Source organism: Tyto alba, unplaced genomic scaffold (assembly GCF_018691265.1).
Source record: "Tyto alba isolate M040663 unplaced genomic scaffold, T.alba_DEE_v4.0 Super-Scaffold_2, whole genome shotgun sequence".
Classification (NCBI taxonomy): domain Eukaryota; kingdom Metazoa; phylum Chordata; class Aves; order Strigiformes; family Tytonidae; genus Tyto; species Tyto alba.
The window spans coordinates 39,402,684-39,426,472 of record NW_024881282.1 but is presented as its reverse complement, the minus strand read 5'-3'; the positions used below and the strand labels follow the sequence as shown (position 1 = coordinate 39,426,472).

At 34.2% G+C, this 23,789-nt stretch overlaps 1 protein-coding gene across 1 annotated transcript in view; it reads left to right on the top strand.

The window, feature by feature from the left end:
- Positions 1–23,789, top strand: part of CFAP54 (cilia and flagella associated protein 54) — a 115,938-nt gene that overhangs the window by 20,582 nt on the left and 71,567 nt on the right. Inside the window, 15 exon segments of the mRNA XM_042793417.1 lie at positions 93–267; positions 904–989; positions 2,982–3,116; positions 4,157–4,307; positions 6,102–6,160; positions 7,186–7,314; positions 7,997–8,144; positions 8,968–9,045; positions 9,133–9,254; positions 12,574–12,747; positions 15,546–15,638; positions 18,059–18,244; positions 19,293–19,435; positions 22,060–22,207; positions 23,193–23,348. Of these exon segments, the coding sequence (XP_042649351.1) occupies positions 93–267; positions 904–989; positions 2,982–3,116; positions 4,157–4,307; positions 6,102–6,160; positions 7,186–7,314; positions 7,997–8,144; positions 8,968–9,045; positions 9,133–9,254; positions 12,574–12,747; positions 15,546–15,638; positions 18,059–18,244; positions 19,293–19,435; positions 22,060–22,207; positions 23,193–23,348 (1,983 nt within the window).

The following is a 23,789-nucleotide window of genomic DNA, read 5'->3' as shown; positions in this document are numbered from 1 at the left end:
GTAATCAAGATGCTATTTAGACATTCTTTATGTAGTCTTTTCAAAGTACACATTTTTTAAGACAAATTTCTATTGTTTTTTCTCTCATTTAGGCTCAAGATGACCCAAAATGGAAGAAAGCTGAAATGGAACTTAAACTTCTTACACTGATGCAACCTTTATTATTTCCAGGAAAATTTGAACACGGTTTTTCTACTATTGAAAATAATATTGAAGAAGCTAGGATGCCTCATAGTTCTGAAAAGAAGCAAACATTTAGAAGTGAGTGTTGTTCAGTTATAGCTGTGTTTGTATTTCTAATATTTTTGCAGCAAGAAATTTTGTTTGTTATTAAAAAACTATGCAGCATGGTGCATGCTGTATTCTATAACAAAAACTGGAAATTGAGATACTGCCACCTATTGAACTTTGTCCAGTTTTCATGTGACAAAACATGACTTTATACCATTTCCGTCATATGTAGAAATACATGATGTATGTTAAATATACATCAGCTTATATGCAAAGATATAAAATGGATGGATGCTTTCAGACAGGCTTTCAGGAAAAAAGTGAGACAGACATGTTTGACTTTCTTTTGTCTGTTCTTACACTTCATTTATGTAAACTTTCTAGACATCAAAGTTAGAAAAACTTGTTAAAGAAACTGTAGTTTAGTTCTATGGCATTTCAAAAAACTGCAGATAACTTCAAAACTTCCTGTTTCCAAAACCAGAAATGCTCACTTTTCACAGAATTGAATAAGCTTGGGAATATCTGTCCTCTTCGTATTTACTGTTTTTAGACCATATTATCTGCTGGCATAAATTGGTAAATCACTCAGATGTTTTCAAACACAGGTTTGTAACTAGAAATAATGACTTGCCTTTCCTTTTCTTCCTTTTTTATAAACATTGACTGTAGAGGGCTCCTTAAAGCATGGAGAGCCTTCTCATGATCTTATAATTTTGGCAACAACAGTGTTTTCCTATGTCTCCACATCAAAACAGGTAATAACAAAATTAGAGACATTTCTTTTCAATGAATCACTTAATCTGTAATGAATGCATATAACTGAAGACCAAATGAATCAGTTGCATGATTAACAAACTGCAAGAATATAAAAAATGTATAAATATAAATATAAATATAAATATAAAAAACATGTACTTATGAAAAGTGATCAATTTGTGATTTTTAAAAATTTAAATATTTGTTTCATTTTTTTTTATTGGTGCTATGTAATCAGGCTACTTTGAAAATGTTTAATAGATATTAAATCTATTTGGAAGACCATGGGACTAATTGCATGTTTCAGCTAATCAAGCAGAGATTGAATTTCTTTCAGTATATTAGATTTAGGTGGGCAAATATACTCAGCTGTAGAAAACATTTCTTCAATATTTATAGAAATGGGAGATGTTACTCTAAGGAATGCTAATGGATTTATAACAGTGGTATGCCTGCAATTTAAGGTAAATTCTTACTGCAAACAAACAAGCAGCAGCAACAACAAAATCAAAGAGAGTGGGACTTTTTGTGCTGAAGTCTACTACAGAATCATAGAATACCAGGTTGGAAGTGACCCCTTGAATATCTGATTTAATATCTGATGGTTTATACCCAGAGTAACCACTTTTAGCTTACTTACTTAAACTGAGATTTCCCTGAATGTGCTACTGTGAGGGGAAAAAAAATACAGTGCAATGTCTCCACTAGCATTCACGTTAAAGTAGTCTGTGATCCAAAAGACTACTGAAAAAATTTCCTTATTAAAACCCTGTTCTGCTAACATGACATATGTCTTAACTGCAAAATTTATTTTAGATATAATTTGAATATTTCAGTATAACTGGGCACACACATTTTTAGCTTTAGAGTAATATTTTCAGTCAAAATACCTTGCCCGTAAGGTAGTTATACCTTTAGATAGCATGATTTGTCAGGTTTTTTATGTGACCACTGTATAATGGAGGCAGTTTACCTGGATTTAAACTCTTCTGGTTCTTCTACACTTTCCCACAAATCTCCTTGGTACCTAATCTGTCCAGGGAAGAAAGACAAATTCTCCCCTGATGAGTTACATGGTATAGCTGAGCCAATCTTAACAGCTTGCTGCTACCAAATGAGTGGCAAAAGTCATCTTGATTTACTACTTCTTCAGTCAGTATCACTGTCCTTGAAATTTTATGCTCATACACATATGAGTGTACAGATAGTATGGGTATAGCAAGCTTGAGTTTCATTGCACCTGAGATACTAGTCCAACTCAGGTATAAATAGCAATAATGGCACTCATCCTTAATTACTGTTCAGGATGTGTTTAACTCAGTGTAGATATTCCCTTTAAAAATGTGTTAATTAGGATGTTAACTGAATAGAGTTTTGAAATTGTTAATTACTCTTTTCACAAGATGCAGATATGTTTTAACATTTCTGTCAGTTGTTAGATATTCCACTCCAACCTTTTTTCTAGTTGTTTAAGTTGTTCTTCACTGCTACCTCATCTGAGATGCGCAAACAACCCATGGAAGTACTCTGTCAAGGCAAAAGTAAACCTACTAATTTAGATCTTCTTCTGCAAATATTTAAATACTTAATAAAAAACCTGTTAAAGTACATTACTTAGTTTCCCCAGAATATATTGACCATTATAACATTTCACAGATAGCTAATTTGCTTGTCTCTCCCATGTAATTTTCATCTCACAGTTTTCCTTGTCTGTGTTACTTTTAAAAGCTTGACAATAAAAAAAAGAAATAAAAACCCCCACCTCTAAAACCACTTATTTTGTTGGGTGAAGAAAGGCTTGGGTGGTCTACCGGAAATTACTTTTTAAAAAATATTTCTTAAGCTTTCAAAATGTTGTCATCCCTTATAAAAAAAGCTAAATGTGATAATGGTTTATTACTTCTAAAAATTTTGACTATTTATGTAATAAGTGTTTTGAGAATATTTATGTATGTACCAGTTTCTACAATTACATTATTTTTTCTTTCCAGAATATCCAACCTGAGAAAGAAATACTTGTTGATGTAATAATATTTTTGTGGCAGAAGTGTAAAATGGGACTTCAGCGAATCCAAATGAGTGGAAGTGACTGCTTAAAACATATCCACAAATACAAAGCTTACCAAGTACTCCTTTATCATAATATATTTCCCTTCATATGAATGTAATCTGTTGTAGGAAAGCCAAGATAAAATATTGGTATCCAGTCTAAGTAAATTTTCTTGTGGTAAAATGCAGATAGATATTAATTGAAAATGTGAATTGTATATACACTTTGAACACACTGTGCTCCCATATGCCAGTGTCAAAATATCTATTAGCCTTTTCCCAGTAAAGTAGCCTATTTTCTGCCAGTGGGCTGTGGTGGAAATAAACTAAAATAGTGAAAGCATTTGGGCATGATGTAGGAAGAAGTGTTTGGTGTGTTGTCACAGAAAATATCAATGTGTTTCAATAAAGTTCCCTAGATCAGTAGGAGAAGGTGGCAAAACCCTTGTAGCTTAAGAGAAGCGAGGTGGGCGTCAATAGCATTTGGCCCACTGGATAGAGCCACAGCCTTACCTTGAATTTTTCCTGAGACCGAGAGGCTCTTGGTGAAATGCAGTCTTCTGAAGGATAATTTACACTCGGTTCTCTGGGCTGCCAGCTGATGCTAACCAGTTTCTGGAGGAGTTAGTTCTGTGGCCCTGATCCCTATAGTAAAATGGTTCAGAGAATCACCGGAAGGTAGTGTATGGCTACTTTCCTCTGTGTGTACAACAGGAGCACTCAGGTCTCTTTTATACTGCAAAAGTGGGAAGATGTGGGGTTAAATGAGAGAGGCAAATGATCAGATAAGATGAAGGCTTACCACACTATGACAGAGTATAAAAGTTGTGCCCATAGAACATTCATAGACCTTTCTAAAATAATAATAGTATTCTAAAATTAAAAAGTGCGGTCTGAAGAAATAGGGGCTTTGGGGAAGCATAAATTCAGCATCTTAGTCTGGTGGCATTCAAAAGAAGAAGCCAAATCGAAGAAAGGAGTTGTGTCCATGTTTATGAACCTTTTTAAACAATTTTGAATGCAAAACTCTATCTACCTCTGTGATACCTAAATATCTTCCAAAAATTTGTTTTAACTCTGTCTTGATTCTTTTTCTTTTTCCTCCCCTCATTTTTAGTGGGTTCATGTACTCTGGATAATAAATGAAGTAATTCAGAAGAGCAGCATAGCAGATACCAATGTTGTAATGCTTGCAGAGGTAACCTTAAATCTAGCTACAATATTGGAAAATGTAGCTGATTCTACAAGTAAGTCTAAGAAAAAAGCAGGCAAAGCTTTCAACAAACATTTAGTTATCTTTTAAGAATAACTTTCAAGATTGGAACTTTCCTGAGTTGAAAACTTTGACAAATATACTTATTCAAAAATTATTGTAAAGATTGTTGAGAGTAAAATGATATTTTTTTTATACACAATTTCATCCATAATCAGAGCTAATGAAACCTGGTTTTCAAAGAATGTATGTCTTATTTCCTTACATTTCCAGTTCTACCGAAGTAACCCCATTTTGAATCACATCTCTTATGACTCACTCTCCCCACAGGTCTTCTACATGTCTCCTGGCTCCTTCAAAGTAGCCTTAGATCACTGATATGTTCTCTGAGTATTGGCTGGCCAGAAGGCAGTATGCACTATGGCTCATTTGGAGCATTCAGAGTGCTGGATGTCTAGTGGTAGGCCAAACAGAAGAGGCAAATATTGAGGTCATGCTGAAGCTTTTGCTTTTATTGGGTCATTAATTTGGATCTCTTGTCTACACAAGTCTTGTTTTTTGCATAGCAATTCAAATGTCTTTGAAATTGAACTTAACTTGGTTTATATGATCGGCATATAATGCAATCACAATCACATTAAGCAAATTTCCTTTCAAAACCTGACCAATGCTGAAAAATATGAGTATTTAGACATACTTTAAAAAGTTCTCTGTTGTGGATATAGTATCATGGAATATGAATCATAGTTCTCATAAATATTTTACAGTAACTAGAGAGTAGATTTTTAAGGACCCTTTTAGAGCGTATCTAAGAACAGGAAAGAATGACAATACCTTTTGCTTTTTTGAAAGTAAGAAAATCTTGGAACACTACTATTCATTATAAAGGTAGCGCAGGTATTGTTTTTTGTGATGTTATGAGAATCATACCATTCTGATGGAAATCGGATGAATCTTCATTGTAGCATCATCGCTATTTTCCATTCAGTTTAAATATGTCTTTTTGGAGGAAAAAAATCTGAATAGATAGGAGCCATTGGTCAAAAGAGCCTGATAGATAGCCAGTCAAGCTCATGTTTATGCTGAGAAGAGTCCTTTTACTGAATGAATGCTGAGTGAATATAGATCTTCTTATTTATGAGAAAGAGACAGTGAACAAGCAGAAATAAACAGGCTAAAGTGGTCGTCCCTCTGAAAGAGCAAAAAATGAATTTGTTTTGGTGAAGAAATAAAATTTTGACAGACTAGAGGGCTGTAACCAAGAACAAAGAAACTGCTTCCTATAGTTTTGGAAAGGAAGACACAATTCTGGATGCTTTATTTGTAAACAAAAATAATGTAAACAATCCAACTGAATGTTAAAAGGGTGATAATACGCTTTCAAAGAATATTAACTTGAAATAGTATAGATCATAAAAATATGACCTCACATATTTAAAAATCCTCCTACAAGTTAAATAAGCATTAAAACCACTGTGAATTAGATAACAATAGATGTGAACTGATTTAAAAATGGAAAATTGATACGAATGCTACAATGTGAGAAACTACAAAATCAGTCCAAGTTTTATTGGCTTGGTTACAATGTTGCTGTGAAACATAGGGTACATTTAAAAAGTCTATGTTACTGGATAATCATATACTGAATTAATATAATTGTACATATGTAGCTATTGTGTTTAAACCCTGAAAAGCTTTTCACGAAACAATGTAATTACGTCTTACAGTCAAGTACTAAAAAACGGAGTTATTGCCAGACTCTTAAGTTAGTAGTAGAGCTAATCAAGTGGTACTAAAATTTTCTGAGTATATTTCATTTTAATTTTCTGATTTTCTTCCTGTAAAAAAGGAAAGAGAAGAGCCTCTCTTTCAGAAGATGAAACCTGTGATATACCTGAAATACTGATGGTAATGTCTAATTAATTTTCATTAATACAGTGGTTTTGAATAGCACAAGAACACTTATTTCTATGTAAACCTTTTCTTTGAATTTTGTATTTAGATTTATAAAGCTGAAATGTTTCACACAATCGTGCTAGTGCAAAGGAAAAAAGAAAAGATACCCTTTCAAATGAAATAAAATCTGAAAGTTTTCCTGTCGTCTTTTTTGGTAATCTGTGATATGGAAGAAATTTTATTTGAAACTCTTTTTACAGCGTGATCATACTGATTTCCACTGTACACTCTTTTTTTTTATGCCAATGTATAGTACCAGCTTTAAATGGTTTAATAGCACATTTTGTAAAGGTCATGCAAACTTTAGACCCTGCTTCATTAGGAAAATATTTTGGGTTGTTCTTTTGCTTGTTTGCTTTTGTAAGAGTGTTGTGGAATAGATGGAACATCTCAAGTGTCCTTGCTTTGTTCAGTGTGTTCAGTGCTCAGCACTTTGCAGAAGTGTCTAATCAAATAATTCAAAATGACTTACTGAAACACATTAAGAAGAAAAGACACACATTAGTATTAGATTATTATTAGACTCAGGAATTTTGTCAATTATATGTCTTAATGCTTGCACACATGGAGAAGCTTTAATTCAGTGACAGCCTGCTTAAAGATGGTGTTTTCTGAAAAATCAGTGTTTTCTTAGCAGCATCTAATGGAATATTGAAAAACTGCTTGTGAAAACTACTGTGTTTGTCAACTTAATTCTCTAAGTTTAGTTTCATGCTGCTATAAGCTAATTCTTTGAGTTAGTAAATTGTTTTTTGAGTGCTGAAGGAAAATCAGTCCTAAATTAACTAAAATTACTTGAAATTTAAAACATTGATGTTAGTACACGAAAGCACGGGGAGCAGTGCCTATGTAAAGGTTATTTGAAAGAGTTTAAGCTGCAACAGCTAAGAATAAGAGCACTTTGCTTTTGATAGTCTGTACTATAGCTTTTAATGCTGTTATCTAGTAAAACCTGTTTGTTTGTGTTTTTATTTCAGAAAAGTCCTACAGAACAATTGCAAGTTGCTTATGAAAGCCTTGAAAAAGCAATTAATGGAATGAACACATCTCACTTAATGACACTCCTACCAGATGGAAAGTCGATATTTGACAACTGCTGTACAAAGGTAAAGGCTACAAAAAACTACATTGCAATAAAGTTTACAAATAATATATTGGATTTTGGTGACACAAAACTATTACTTTCTTCATACTTAAAAATTTTAGCATAATCAAATGTTCCTCATTTTCCTGCCCTATGTAAGAAGAGAATAGAAAAAATAAATCTCTGTGTATATGAAACAGCATTTTTCTCTTTCAGTAGTAAACTATAAATTCTTTTAGGTTTTCTTTGCCATTTTCTTTTGGAAATAATAATTTGCAGCTTTCTCCTATAAAATAAAAGCAGAAATCCTTTTAATATTTATTGCTTGCAACTGTTTATTATTAAAATTAATTTTGCTGTTGAATGGAGTTCAGATTTTCTAAATATTATCATTCTACACCAATATGATCTTTGTTTTGTGAACTGGTAACACAATAAAGCAAATTTTTCTGCAGTTTCATATTTATTATTAATCCAGTTTCCTATTGATTCTCAGGTTTTGTGTGGTTTTCTGTCTGTTAACCATGCTTTCTCTGACTATTGTTCTTGCTTCCATGCTCTCTTGAATGACTTCATATACCACAGTTATAACAAATATCAGTGTTTGTCAATTTACTGAAATAATAATGTCAGTGTCAAGATAAACACAGTAAGCTAAGTAATAAAAGTTTGTGTCTGTTTAATTGCCACTTCCTATTTATTAGGTGGTCTCAGATGATCAGAATTTTAATTCTGTTTTGGGATGTGATAATGATAAGACAGGAACAGGGAATGGTTTTGTAATGGATTTACACTTGGAGCTCATTCAGGCCCAACATCGAGTAGCTGTGAAACTTCTTAAAATGACACAAGGTAGGTTTCAGTAAAGTTAAATGATCTTCATAGCTTGATTAGAGTCCTCTGTTAATATATTATGTAATTCTAAGAAATAAAGGACTATCTACTTTCTGAAGAGGAGCAGATGTTGGTCAGTTTGTATGCCGCATCGAGACAGAAATAATGTACTGAATTTGCAGAATTTAGCTTTATGATATGATACTAGTCTCGAACCTCTAGTCAACCAATGGGAGTTAAACTTTGCTAACTACTGGATTTGATTCCTAGGCAGTTTGTTGTGATATACTATTTATAGTATTAACTGTTACTGTGCCAGTAAGGGAGAATCGGTGGATGCTCTATAGAATTTTGTTTCTGTAATGCTAGTTTTCTCTCTAGAGAATGACTTGAATATTTTATTCAATGCTTTTTGTTGAATTTGCTGAATTTCTACTCCTGTGAAATTGTCCTTATCTCTTCCTAGTCAGCAGATCCCACTCTTGCCAAATGCCTTCTAAAAAAACTCTACTTGGTCTCCCATTCCTGGTGGTTTTGTTTGCCTTTTTTTTTTTTTTTTTTTTTTTTAATTAAAAGCTAGTATTAGTTTGACATTGCAAAGCTCCTCTGTGCACTACTCTCTATGATCAAACAAGATCCCTCTTTTCCTGTGAAACTACTAAAAGCGTTAGAGCATGAGGGTGGAATATTTTTAGTAGCATGATCAGTCCAAGAAATTCTTGAACCAAAGAAGAGAACATGAGATGGAGGAGAGCTTTACTACAAAACATATTAACCCCTCTCTGTAATTTTCACAATAGCACTATCAAAATGAATAATTCAGAATTTCCTTCCCACATAGGTGCTCAAAAGGATGACAGAAGTCTTAAGTCTAGCAAGTCTCATGTGAAGAATCTTAAAGATTTCCATTATTTAACAGGTAAGGCTTATTAATTAAGATTTTAATAGTATAATAAATTATTGCTGCTATTTTATAAATGTCTTAAAATATCTTAATATTTTACAGAAGCACTTATAATGAGAAAAATAAAAAGGAATAAGCTATCCAGAGCAATCTTTTTGATGCAAAAGGCTGCACAGAAGTTCCCTAAAGAGTTAACTACTTCTTCCCAGAGGCGGCTACTGGAGGTAATAAAAAAAAAATCTTATGGTAGAAATTCTTTACCATGATCACAGTTTTTCGTGTTCTGTGTAATTAAGACTTGGATTAGTCCTTACAAAAAGAAGGAAAATGGAAGGAACTTGAGGGACATTGGGTGAAATTTTCCCTCAGAAGTTTCATTATGACGAAAGAATAAAGTGACTTAATACAAGGAGAGAGCACATCCTCAGATTTTGTGCACACATGCAGATTACAGGAAACGTGAAAGAAGATCTTTCTTTCTACACTTTATCACCTAGGCTTGCAATTATGAACCTATGCCTTGACAAAATGTCTTGAAGGTTTCTTTCTCCGCATTGCAACCTTCAATATCCTTCTTTTTCCAAGATCTATAAATTGTCCTAGATTACTTTGGCTGGTGATGATGACATGGACTTTATTTTATTCTTATTAAAAAAACAGTTCAGAAGTTGGAGATTTTGGCATTTATTGAGGCTAAAAGTAGATTCTTTGTGGGCTCATTCTGATATCTTTTGAAATCAATGGGAGTCTTTCCATAGAGCTTTGTACCACTATCTGTTCATGAAAATTGCCTTCTCATCAGTGGGGCATAAAATTTCTTTAGAGCCTGTACAACAGGTAACAGAATCTGCAATTCTTACTATATAATATATGAAAAAGTATTTTAAATAAGAAATTAATAGAAATTGTTTTTCTTTTAAGTGGCACAAATTTGGAAGCATGATAATTAACACACGAATCTTTTATGTCAAAAGAATACAGAAACTGGATCAAAAAAGTCATACACTAAAAATCTCTCTCATATATTTGTAAAATATATGGCAGTTATGAATATAAGATGTAGTGATATAGTATGAAAGTTGTAACTGTAGTCATCAATGAAGACTTTCAGGCAATTCCCAAGAAATGTGTGGTTATCCCAAACAAACATTTGCAAAGGCCTTATACTTACCTTCACTATATTTTACTTCTGTGTACTTTTCACAGAGGTAGATATCGGTAAAAATATATTTGCAGCCAGTTGCCAGAAAATGTCAGAATTAACTTTGCCTGAGCAAACTTAACATGATCTTTGATATTTATACTATGATGAAATATTTAATTATATGCTCAATTAATTTTCCTCCTTGAGGTGGGTGATGCTCATGTCATAAACAGCAAATCCATACCTTTATTTTCATGCTTCTGTGTAGAGGATTTTCCCTTTTTTATCATAGAACATCCAAGAGGTCTATATAGAATTACTCATATCTTCTGGTCTTTTATGCTGTCTCAGCACAATATGATATGTCTGTTCTTATTATGCTGCAAAATAGGAAAGCAGTTTATTTTTTTTTGAGAAACATAGAAATAACCTTTTCTCATGCAGTAAACCACTGGGCAGGTATGGAAGCTTCTGAGTTGTATGTGTATACTCAACTACATCACAGTGCTTAACTACTTGAGTTACTGTGTATGCTTTTTTTTTTTTTATTTCTCTCACAGTTATTTCATTCTTTTTTCCTGTGCTATATGTCTAGTTGAACATCCAAGTCTTTACAGAATTGGGTACACTGGTAGTTCTTGTTGTAAAATTCAATTAATGCTGTAAAAATCAATGAATGTGATTAAGCTAATACCACAGTGCAAGTCTGTGGCAGAAGCAGGGATAAAATGCATTTTTTTATAGTGACATTTGGCTTTTTCAACCATAAGATTATTCTCTATGCTCTTGCAACATGCCACATTTATTATCTTCCAAGTTTTGCAATTAAAGAACTACAGATCATGCAGTACCACTCTCAGTCACAACACTATTTTTATCCAACCTGGGAGCAGTTCTTTGCACTAATAAGAAATATGTCCTCAGAGAAGAATGAATCTGTGGTTCTTTTAATGAAAAATTGTATCATAGTACAGTTTAGCATAAAGAAGTATAGTTTTTAAGGAAACAATGAAGTTTCTAATTGCCGATTGCAAAAGGTGAATGGTTATGTGAGGGAAAGAATCACTCCATATCTTGCTTTTTATCTTAAATTCTTCCTTAAACATTTCTCACTAGGGTGGATGCAACACTAATCTAAAGGTGGGGGGAATGGGGTGAAGTGAGCGGCTGTGCAAACAATTGGCCATGTTATACGATTAATGTTCTATTAAATCTTATCTCTCCATTTCACTATAAAGCGATGGCTAGTTTTTGGTCATTTTTGGACATGAGATCCAAGGCTTATTCAATATGTGATCTGCCCTGGTAAGGTTGTTCTTATAGCTTTATAAACGTATTAGGACAGAAACAAGGAACTATTGAAGTGCAAGACTATAGGACTGTCATGTCACTGAATAACCAATAACTTGGGAATTTCTTTTTCAGTTTATCTTTGAGATTCAGTTCAGCCCAAATCCTTGGTCTAGTGTATGGTACTAAAAGGCTTCAATTAAAAACCCTAGTTGTAGGAATATGTCATCTCTCTTCTCCCAAAAGAAAGTAATTAGTCCAAGGCATCCTCGATCTCATAATCTCAGGGACCTGGTCTTTTTGGCTTTGATTTTCGTTGGACAGCTGCCACAAGTACAGATATAAAATACTAAGTTCTTAATATTAAATTTCCAAGTTAAGTTTCTCATATCGTGACATTGCAAACAAGGTGAAGAAACCTACCAATTTGCCATTCAGACCAGTAAGAAAAAACCCGTACCTTGATCTCCAACCAAATGGCCACATAATCACTATTTGCAGGAAGCCCCCACGTTTTTGGAAGATACTAATAGACTGTCAGTCAGCTCTCAGCTCCCTCCAGCTAACCAAAGGAAATGGCTTAGTCCTATTTTTCTGGGCCTGCGTTCTCTTCCCTTTTATTTATTTCTGGACTTTATTTCTTTCCTCTATTTCTGGAGTACAGAAAATCAGTCTAACCACTTCCACAACTCCTTCAGAAATTCCATGAATTAGGTCTCCGTCTCTCTCCTAAAATAAGAGTTGATATCTCTTTTGTTTCTTGCTGTGGCTAATCACTGGTTGACACTAATTGCTAATCAACGTTATTTGTGATCACTCTTTTTTTCCTATAAGTTCTTCCAAAATTGGATATGCCTCAGCCCTGCCTCTTTCTTATGCAACCCTGCATTGTCTTTATTGCACATTGTGAAATTAATCTGCATATATAAGGCTTACACAAAGTGCCATTCATCCTAATTTAAGATGTAAGATGATAGGAAAATCTATAAAAGTCTTCTACACAGCAGTGAATTTCTGTAAGAACATTTTGAAAACCATTTAAAAGTGTTAAATCTGTCTGATTGTTACATTTTAATAGTTTTTCCCCTTTGTTTTAATTTAAATTGTAGGAAGCATTAACTTTAATTGAGCAAGTTGAAGCTGAACAAAGTGCATTGTATCACAGTCTCAAAGAAGCTATGAGCAGTAAGAATAAAAGCAGGACTCCTCCTCCTCCACTACTACTTTCTAGATCACATTGCTCCATGACATTTAAACCAGCCCCATTCACTTCAGATATTCAGGTAATGTTTTTCATGATGATTGTGTAAGAGATAACTACGCAATACACAGGAGAGGACAAGTTGTTTCAACAGTGCTATACCATCACAATTTTCTCTGTTGTTCTTGAGAAATTATGTTATTCTGACTTAAAAGTATGCTTCCTCCCCGCCCCGCCCCCCCCCCCCCCCCCGCCCATGAGTCAATTGTGACTAACTGTTTTGATCTTCATATTTGCATGAAACTTTTTTCATCTCATGCATCATGTTCCTTGGTGCTTCTGCAATGTAACACTTATTTATTCTACTTCTCAAAAGCTCATTCTCTTGCTTAGGGCCTGATATACTCCTAGTTACCCTCTGAAGAGATGCAAGGCTGTTGCATCATGTGATTCAAGAAAATACCACACTGAAGCCTCTGTTAATGAAGTGCTGAAGTGCCATAGTTCAGGTTGAAAAATCTACCTTCTGTTGAACATGTAGAATCACAGAACTACTCCAATCATAAGGGATATTAGGAGAGGTCTCTAGTCTAACCTTCTGCTCAAAGTAGGTTTGGCTATGAGATTAGACCAGGTTGCTCAGGCCTTTGTTCAGTCAGTTCTGAAAACCTCCAAGGATGGAGACTGAACAGCTTCTCTGGGCAACCTGTTCCAACAGGGAATGCTGTTCATGGGGAAAACTTGTTTCCTTATGTACACTTAGAATCTCTCTTGCTTCAATTTAGGTCTATTGTTTTTCATCTTTCTACCATGCACTACTGTGAAAAGCCTGGCTACATCCTCATCACTTGCTTGCAGGCACTCAAGGGCTCCCGGTAGGTCCCCTGAAGCTACCCCTTCTCCAGGAAGAATAAGCCCAGATCTCTCAGCCTCTTCTTGCAGGGCTAGTGCTCCAGCTCCTGACCATCTTGGTGGTCCTCTGCTGTAATCACTTTTTTGCTCAATTTTTACCTCATGTCATTGCTAAAGATACTAAACAACACAGGTCCCAGGATAGTTCCCTGCAGTGCTCCGCTTGTTACAACCCTCCAGATAGAGTACAAACCATTATCAACTACTCTCTGACTCTGGCCTTCCAACCATTGTTTCACCCCTTTATCTGTTTGTACCCCCATACTGTATCATCCTAACTTGGATATAAGAATATTGGGAAAAAGTGTTAAAAAGAGTGCCTTGCTAAGGTGGAGGTAAATGGCAACTGCTCTTCTCCTCTCCTCTGAAAATCAGGTAATTTTGTCACAGAGGCCAGTCATAGTGGTCAGCCATGATTTGATGTTGGTAAATCCATTCCGACTGTTCCAAATCACCTTATTCTCCTTCCTGTGTCCAAAAAGGGTTCAAACAGGCTGAAGTATGAAAAAATAACTAGCTGCTAAATAGTTCCTGGAGAGAGAAATTTTCATAGTGTTTTTGCAAGCTTCTTCAAAATAATGATGTATATAAAACCAGTGTAAACTTGCATTTTAGTGTAAGAATTTCTGTGAACAGTTGTTCTTTAATTTGCAGTTCTATTGCAGTTTGATCAGTGAATTTCAAATAAATTAATTAGGTAAAGTTCTTCCTTTTTGTCCCTAATGAAAATAAAATTTAAAAAGATAATTCTTTAAAGTCTGGTAGTTCATCTGTTTTAGTAAGTGTTAAGACTTCCTTTTGTTCGATGCAGGAAAGTGAATGTAACATATTCGGCCACCAGATGGCGCAACGCGATTAGTAGTTTTATAATTCGAGCCCATAAATTCTAGAATTTTTTTTTTCCTAAAGTTACACATAGCTTTTGAGAGGACATGAAATGTATTTTTTATGAAGAATGTGCTAACTGGAAATGGATACTTAGGATTTAATTAGACATATATAGTTCTTGCACTAGAAGTCAAAGTATCTCTAAATATCCTAAATATCCTGATTTTAAAGTTGCTCATTTGCTGAAAATAATCTACTGTATTTCATTATCTACTTCTGAAAAACAGTCAGATTCATTGCAAGACAAATCATGTGTATCCCAATAAAAGTTAACATTTTAGCTGTACAGAATTTTTATATGTTGAAAAATTACCTAATCTGTCAAACCTCCGGTCTGTTTAAATGTCTACTGAAAGTAAATAGACCTAGTACAGTTTTTAGTAGCAGAACTGTAATTCAAGAGAATTTCATCAGATGCATAACTTACTGAAATCTATCTGCCCAGTTCTGCAGAGATGGAATAAAAATTATTTTCCATGTTTGATCTCACTGGATGTGATTTAGCACTGATCCAGGAATGCATGCTCACATTCTTCCTTGGTTAAAGATATTGAAAAGTGTAGATGATATGCCCAATCAGATTATCAGAAGTTTGATGGCATTAAAAACCATTGATTTCAATAGGAACTAAGAACATGGCTTGTTTAGAAATTATTACTGCATTACTTCATATCTGCATTTCTGTTGCCTGCTTTTAAGGACTGGTCCTCAAGTAGTTTGCTGAATCAGAACCTGATGTCAACTTTAGAAGAATACCACTGCATGGATCAAGTAACAGATTTAGATGACTTTAAATCTACAGGATGACTCATGGAGTTTATGCTTTGCGATAGGTTGAGCTATAGGGTAGCTCAAGGTAGGAGACAGGATAGTCATCTGCTTTTATTGCCAATGTAGTAGATCTAGTCCTCCACCTAAATCAATTTATAGTTTCTAGTGCAGTTAGACTATACATTTTTATAACTTAAGGGGTTTTTTTCAGAGACTGTTTTCACAAAATTAGTACATTCTGCATTGCATTAGGCAAAAGTTGGAAATACTATTATGTATCAACTCATTTTGTTCTCATTTTCTTCAAAGGTTTCATGGTACAGTATTTTGGGGTGTGTGGCAGGAGAAAGTAATATGAAAGTAAGGTTAAATAACAATAAACTTCCAAATTCAGGAGAAGAGGTAAGACAGAGGTAAAACTTCTTCAGGTCATTCTCTCTTCCTTTAAAAAAAAACAACTTTTTAAATGTATACATCTGATATCTTAAACCAGATAACTGGCTAAGCCTTTGACAAACCTTTTGATCTTTGTTGTAAGCAACTGAAATTTTGCTAAGATGAAGGCATACCAAAACCCCCCAAAATTTCTAGGAACCTTTTTTGAATAATGACTTAAATGATACATAAGCTTCATGTTAGACAAGTCTCTGTTTCTTCTGTTATCACTCTGTTTTTTGAGCAACATGTAAGAAATACAAAGGAAAATAAACTATATAACATATGTATGGAGTGTGCCCAGACACTACTCTTGACAGAGATTCAACAAAAAAAATTCTAAACAGATATAAAATTTAATATTTTTCTTAATTGTGTAACTTCTGCCAGCTATTTCTTCTTAACAAGGCCTTACCTTACTTAATTCTGGCAACATGAAAATATCAACTCCTTCAGTAACCTTCATGTTCAGACACGGTTGAGTTCTAGGTTCATGCTCTTTCCCTTTTGTGTTGTGAACATGTAGTGTGACAAATCATCCCACACATTTTTGATTACTTATGACTGATCATGTGACTGTGTCAGTACTCTTTTATAATATTTCTTCATTATAATTTGATGTTTTATTTTCTGAATTTGGTTTGGTTTGTTTTTTTGTTTTGTGTTAGTGTAGTTTTCTCCTTCGGATAACCCTCTGATATTCCTGGACAGACTGAGAGAGTTCTGTTTTTCACTCACTTATGCATGCTGTTGCATTGTCCACTTGAATGACAGCTGTGATCCATCCAAATACTCTGCATTTGAGGTTTCAAGAAAAGGGCAAAAAGCTTCGGCACATCCTCTTCATCAAACTTTACTGTAGTTGCAGACCTGAGTGATCATTTTGATATCTGGAAATCTTATTCTTGAAGAGTTCTGTTCTTTGCAGGACAGGTCTCTGTTTTGCATTGTGACAGAAGAATGATCTCAACAGCTTTTACCCCATGTTTCAAGCTTTCCTGGTTTTGTGAGCAAGTGTTATATTAACACTGATAGATTTGTCTTTGGTGATGGAGAGGAAATACTTACCTTTTCACCTGTTCCCCCATCTCTCCCAAGAAAGAAGGTGTATAAGAAAAGAAGGTGTGTGTAGCTGCTGGCAATAGAGGCTTTGATGTTATTCTTGATATTCTTATTATCAAATCCAGATAATCAAGCTTCCTGCAATGTCCAGTGAACTAGTTTCAATATACAATCCTGCTCCAGGTAAATTAAGTATTTCATTGGAGACTTTCACCCCACTGATAGCTATGTTTTCTGTGAGATTGCTGCAATCTATCCAAACCACTGACAGTCTTAGGTCTGTCAGGCACTAGAGATGTACAGGCCCAAGGTTAGCCATATGCCTCAGCAGTGGAACTTCTGGTTGCTTTAGGATAATGCTTTTGCAAAATGCTGACCTGCAGACAAAGTCACTATCTACCTGCTCCATGGAAAGTGTTTAGAATTCTTCATGGTGGAATGAGCTATGCACTTGACAACATGAGAAAAGTTTGCTCTAAAGGGATACTACAGACTGTCTCACGCTAATTTCTGGTCTGCTGGTTCAGGATTCAGCCCTGGCATTCGAAGGGATTTCTGTTGTTCAGAGGTCTCCTTATGAAGGCCAGATAGTATTTGAATAAGAGCACTGTGTTGATGCTACATTCTGATGATCTTGTTTCTCATGTTGTGTTTCAGTCACTGTGTCAGTTGTTTGTTGTTTCAAGACCCTAACAGTTTCCTTTGTGTAAGTTTTCCTGGTTATGGAGGGGAAGGTGGAAAAGCCTGTTAGGAGTGAGCCGTGATGTTAAAGTGCAGGTGGATATTTACTTGGGGAAAAAATGAAGAGAAGATCTTGAAAATACGTTGTTTGTTTCACAAACTCCACAGTCCTGTTAATGGTGCTGAGAGGACCCGAGACATCCTCTGCCTGTATCTTAATACATGCATGTGGTGTGTATGGAGGAGAGCCATATGCTCTTTCTCTGGAAGCACAGCTCAGGGCAAGAATGTTTCCAGCAAACATGCACACTCACTGTGTGAATGTGCAAATGGACAAAAATGTCTTAGAGAAACTCCAGGTCCTGGTACTTAGCTGTTCTCTTAGGTTATGTGCTCTGTTTACTCAATTGCATTCCAGAGAAAACTGATAATTTTTTTCCCTGTAATTTCATTGGTTTTGCATTGTCTTCAGTATTACATGGAATATTACATGGAATTACATGGAAACATTACGTGTTTGTTAATCTAGGTTGTACTTTGATTCTATTCAAGGTAATTAATTAATTTAACAATAAAAGTTTTGAATTTGAAATTTGTTTTTGATATGTACAATGGGTATAACTAGAAAATATTTTTATTGATAGATACCAGCTGATGGGAAAAGCCTATTGGAAATACAAGGTTTAGATCCCAATGAGAATTACATATTTGCAGTCGCAGCATATTCTTCTGATGGAAAACTTATTGGTGATGCCATTGGAGAAACAACTAAGCCAATCCTTGCTTACTCACCTCTTTCTGCTACCACTGTTCGAGCTTATCTAACTCAGGTGGGGTTAGAGTTTTTTGATAATAAACACATACTCTAATTTGGTTGTAATTACATGTGTTCACTGGTAGCTCTAAAACTTCTTTTGATAAAAACTCAAGACATTCTTGCCAAAAGCTTGACAAGCACAAATCACAATTTTAACATCACAAATGGTGTATCTGAGTAACTCAATTCTTAATTCAAAATTATTGGAAATTCCAGTTTAAGGGGAAAGATGTCTCTCAGCTAGTTTTCTTATCCCTGTTCCTGTTTTTCAGCCTGTATTCAACTTCTTTCTTCTTTTTGTCATTTATTTTTTCGTTTTTGCGATTGAGAAAAAGTGCTAGAAATCATCTTATTAGTCATTACAGTATAGGATGAAAAAAGTGATTGAATTTACCACATATCAGATCCAACCATTTTCATATTGAAATTATTTTTGTAGTGTCTTGTGGAAGACCACAAAGGCTCTGTCAGACCTTTTCATAATTTTCTGTATTCTTAATAAAGAAAATTTAAAACAGGTTGTGGCATGGAGAAAAATGAAATTGTCTAGCTCTATAGATCAGATCATGGGGAACTGTTAGAAGATTTCCTAATATCTTCCAGCGTAAGAGGTATCCACATGAATTTATAACTACTTGTGTGACTCTGTTTACATCCCATTATCCAGAGAAGCAGCACATTCTGCAGTATTAGCAAAAGTAAAATGAATCTAGATGAAATAATATGCCTTCAAAAACTGCAGCACAATACCTGTGAAATATTCCACAAAAGGCTGTTAGATTCCTGGTTAACAGTCAAAAAACTCTTTCCCCTTCTCTGATGCTAATTCTGGAGGCAAACTAGTACTAGTAGAATCAGATTGCTACTACATGTGTTTTATACAAGAATGTCAGAATATTCTTACAGAAATTTTAAATTTACATGTCGGGATGAGTTTTAAAACTTTTCCTTATACTATAAGCATGCTTGGCTTGGATATTTGACGAACATGGAAACTTGCTCAATTTCCGTTCAATTTCCTTTTTTTTTTTATTTTTTTTAATTTGTTTTTATTATTATAGGTAGCCTATCAGACTGGCCTCTATACATTAGCCAGAGAAGCATTTTCACCAATGTGGGATTATTTTGTTTCAAATTCTTCTCCACTGCCTGCCAATGCAGCTGTTATTTCTGCAAGTAGTAATTTGACTATATCTGAAAACAGGTAACTGGTGAAAACAAAATTAAAATAATAGTTAATTGTAGATGTGTACATTTTATTTTAAAGAGTACCAGGTTGTGAAATTTTGTTCAGACTTGCAATATGAAAAACATTCAGGAGAAAAAAGGTGTGAAATGTGTTATAAAAATACAGTGATTTATAATTAGCAGAGGATTTTTGTTATTTATGGAACTGCTAGCGTTTATGCACCTAATTCTTTATAATGATTGCTTTCCAAGATAATTGGACAACATTTATAAAATGGCTATTAATTATGTGTGATGCATTTTCATATGCATGTAATATACACTGGGTTCTTGACTTTCCAATTAAGGGAGCAGTAGAGTTCAGAAACTGAGAAAATTTTGTCGAAAGCACCACACAAAATGGGTAAATGCATGCTAATTTTGTTTTGGGGTTACTATATAAATCTGCCAATAATGTTTGAATATATTTAAAGTGCTGTAGAAAATATATTAAAAATTGACTAATTTATAAATAAATTTCAAATGTTCAGCCCTAATATTATGGGTTTTTCATGATGACAAAGCCCAGCGAGAAATTTTGCACTTATATTCACTGGAATTCAATAGTTCCAAATGCAAAAATAAATCAAAACTTAATTAAGTCACAGATAAAAGAAAGAGTCTTGAATGAAATAATAGATATGAAATACTATAATAAAAATAATACTTTTAAATGTTAATCAGCTGCTCATAATTTGTTAATGAATTAACATCCAGTATAACTGAACTCAAAGCATCATCTTCACTCGTGGAATTCTTCTTAGACTAATTATTTCATTAGGAAAGTTTTGGCAAACTTGTGGAGGAGGTATGAAAAAGTTTTGCAGCATCTCTGTTTCAGTTCGACAGACTGGCTTAGTCTTGAAACCATGTTGACAAGAAGCAACCTTATTGCAGGTGTGTTAATAGTACTTGAATGTTTCAAGAATTAAAGAAATAAAGATCTATGTTTCAAGAAACTGATATTAGGGGGATTTCCTAAAAATTTTGTCAGAATACTTCCATTTCCACTTTACAGACAGAATAACTGGTAGTCAGCTATTCTGAGACATGCAATGTAACTAGTGTTTTCTCTACATTGTTTTGATTACTTGCATCAGACCCCACAGTATTCTCATGGTAATGCTGTTTGGATGCAAGCAGATAGTGTAGGCTTGTGTGTGCTTTGAATCCTGTTACAAGAGAAAGTAATGTGTCTAAGTGTACTTCTGTTATCTGGGGCTCAGCCAGACCACTGGTGTGTATCCTGTCTGTCCTTCAAGTGCCACCGTGTGTCTGATACTAGGCATACAAATTGACCAAGGGTCTTGATGTTGCATGCCGTAAGAGCATTTGGGATTTACGGGCAGCTTGTGGACTGCACTGGTGCAGACAGATAATCACCAGACATCCTATGTCATGACTATATGGATGTTTTAAATCTATCCCTGGCCTAGACAACAAAGCAAGGATGCAAGTCTGGTCATTGTGCTTTTTTTTTTTTTTCACTTGTTTTTCATTAATCTTTTATCCTAAACAGTTGGGGGGGGTTTGTAGGTTGATTTTTTATTTTATTTTTTTTTTTAAACCCACATACTGCTCTAGAGATAACATTTGAATGAAGCTACTTTCAGATAAATCAAATGCAGACAGAAAATTTTAAATAATTGTGCAAAGCAGTTTCAGGGATTTTGCTTCTCTGACAGTTATGTCCAAGCCTATTTTTTAAAAAAATTTTACGATTAATATGGAAGATTCTCAAAGCTGAAGTATCAGACTTGAAATGAGGCAGTTTCAGTTTTACTGATCCGTAGCTAAGAAACTAGATAGACTAACTTGAAAGTAAATAGGACGTAAAGACAGTAGAGGGAGCTGGAAGGAAAGGAAATCTTTTATTTCCAGCCGGAAGCCCTGTTGATATCTTGGTAATGTGAAGTATATGAATGTATCTATTTGATCTTCCTTGTTGAGTTTCAGACTCTTTTAGGAAATACAGTTGAGGAGAAGGAGGCATTTATTTCTTATATTTCAAAGCAATAGGATTTTTCCTCTAATAAAAATAGAAAAAAAAAAATAGCAAGGACACATGACCTCTACCCCCAGGGAATTAAAACAAAACAAAAAACCAAAAAAGCAGGCAGAAGAAAAGAGATGCTTTTGAGACTTGTAGTACAAGACATCAGTGATAAAAAGGAGTCTGTTACTAATACTTAGCAATGGACTTCACAACCGCATGTGTTATTGTCAGAACACAGAAAATTAATGTGTAAAAGGAGACAGTTAAAATAAATAAGCTGTAGCATCCCAAGTTTTCCAAGGAAGTTCAAAGTAAGTTTTACTGGATTAAATGAAACAACTAAGGAAAAACTGTCTTGGGATAGTAGAAGGCGGACAACAATTTGAAAAGAGGTCTTATCCCTTTTATTTATTTTTTATGTTGGAAATTTTAAAAGTTTTTTTTCAGTTTTATGTATGAATCTTATTTCCAGAAGTAGCTACAGTAATCCTTTTTGTCCATCATTTTAAAATTAAAGACTGCATTTTAATATAACGCAGTTTCAAGGATGTGATATCTGAATCATCATTAATATGCTTTTACCATATTGCTTTTTTATTTTGTAGGTTATGTTTTGAAGCTGTGTCTCAGACTTCTCCTATTACCTTGCGCCTCTTTCTGAGGAATATATTTGCTGTCTGTGACATTAATGTCATGGAAGGAACACTCTTCTGTGATTCCATCTGTTCCAATGAGATACTTTATAAGAAACAAGTATGTGTGGCTTAAAATAATATACTGGATTTGATTTTACTTTTTGATCAGATTTATTTCATCATTTCAAGATAAATGTTGCAATGTACAAATCCTATTTACAGAATACTTAATCTTCTGTGAGTTATCTGGTCTTCCTTTCTGAAGTATTTTAGTAGCTGTTGGGTTTTTTTTGTATACTGGTGGAAAGATGTTTTCTGAATCAGTTATTGCCTAAACCAAAGCCCACTGATTCCAACTGAAGAAGGATTTTCATTGACTTCAGTGATGGTAGACTATAATTTAAGAAAGACGTATAATCATTGTTATTTTTGTCCTACTAAGAGTCATCTTGGATTTTTAATTTTAAATGTTTCTGCTATTTAATACATATATTTTCTTTAACATTGAACTTCTAACAGGGTTTCTAATAGGTTTAATGTACTAAGCTTCTTTTATCTTATTATAGACTTTCTTATAGTATAATGACATGTTAATGGCACAAAAAACTTTCTTTTTTATTTGGATAATCAAGCTTTGCCTCCCATATTATTACATTCCTATTCTACTCTTCCTTTCCTGAAGTACTTGTCTTGTAAAAATGTGAACACTTGATTAGTCAGTGACTTTATTGGATCTGCTCACACATGCAACGACTGTAGCAGATAACTGGAAGGGAAATGAAGGAATTGTTATCCTCCCCTTACCTATTCTGAAAGGTTAGCATGTGAAATTTCCACTCCACACAGGTTGAGGTTGTTAACCAGGTTATAAATTTAGAGGGCACAATTAGGTCAAGAACAGTCGTTTCCTTTAGAATCATGAATAATGTTGCATTTGTTTATATGCTTCTAACAGGTGTCAGTGTAAATTAGCTTTTAAACTTTTACCTTACTTGCTGCTTACACTGCTTTTTAAACTGTAATAACATCTGTCATCTTTCACTCTTAAATTATTTAAAATCACAAAATTCATATTTGAATCAAAATGTGTTTTTCTTTTACAGATTGCTAGATTAGCAGAATGTGAAAGAATGGCTGTGGCAATTGAACTTAGCAGTTGGCTGAATGATGCAGGTTACACCCTGCAGTCTATTGTACAATGTTATGGTCTCCTTGCTCCAATTATTTATCACAAGATTTCTTCAGTGCCAGTGGTTCAGGTGAGAGCATTTTAAGACAAAGCAACTAGCATCCAAGTTCTGCAGTTATAGTGATTGAAATTAACTTTATAATGGAGTGTACAGTGGGAGAGCTAAATCTCTAGGCTTCAAGTTCTTAGTAGCTGCTGAAAGAAAAGCCTTTTGTGTTTCTTTTGTGTTCCCAGTGCATACATGTTCAGTGTAAGCTGCACAGATTCTGCTTTCAGACATGCTAGAGTAACTGCAGAATATTGATTGTTTCTTCGGGATGATTTGTTGGTATTTTTAAACTATAGTAGAATCTACAAAGTAACTTCTACTTGAATGCTATTTGCAGATGGTAGCTTGGAGGAAAGAAAAGCAGCATTTGCCTATGGCTTTTTTTGGAATGTTTGCTTCATATACAGTTTTCTTCTTGAAAAAAGAAAGCTATTCAATGTTTTGATAATGCAGTCTTCAGTT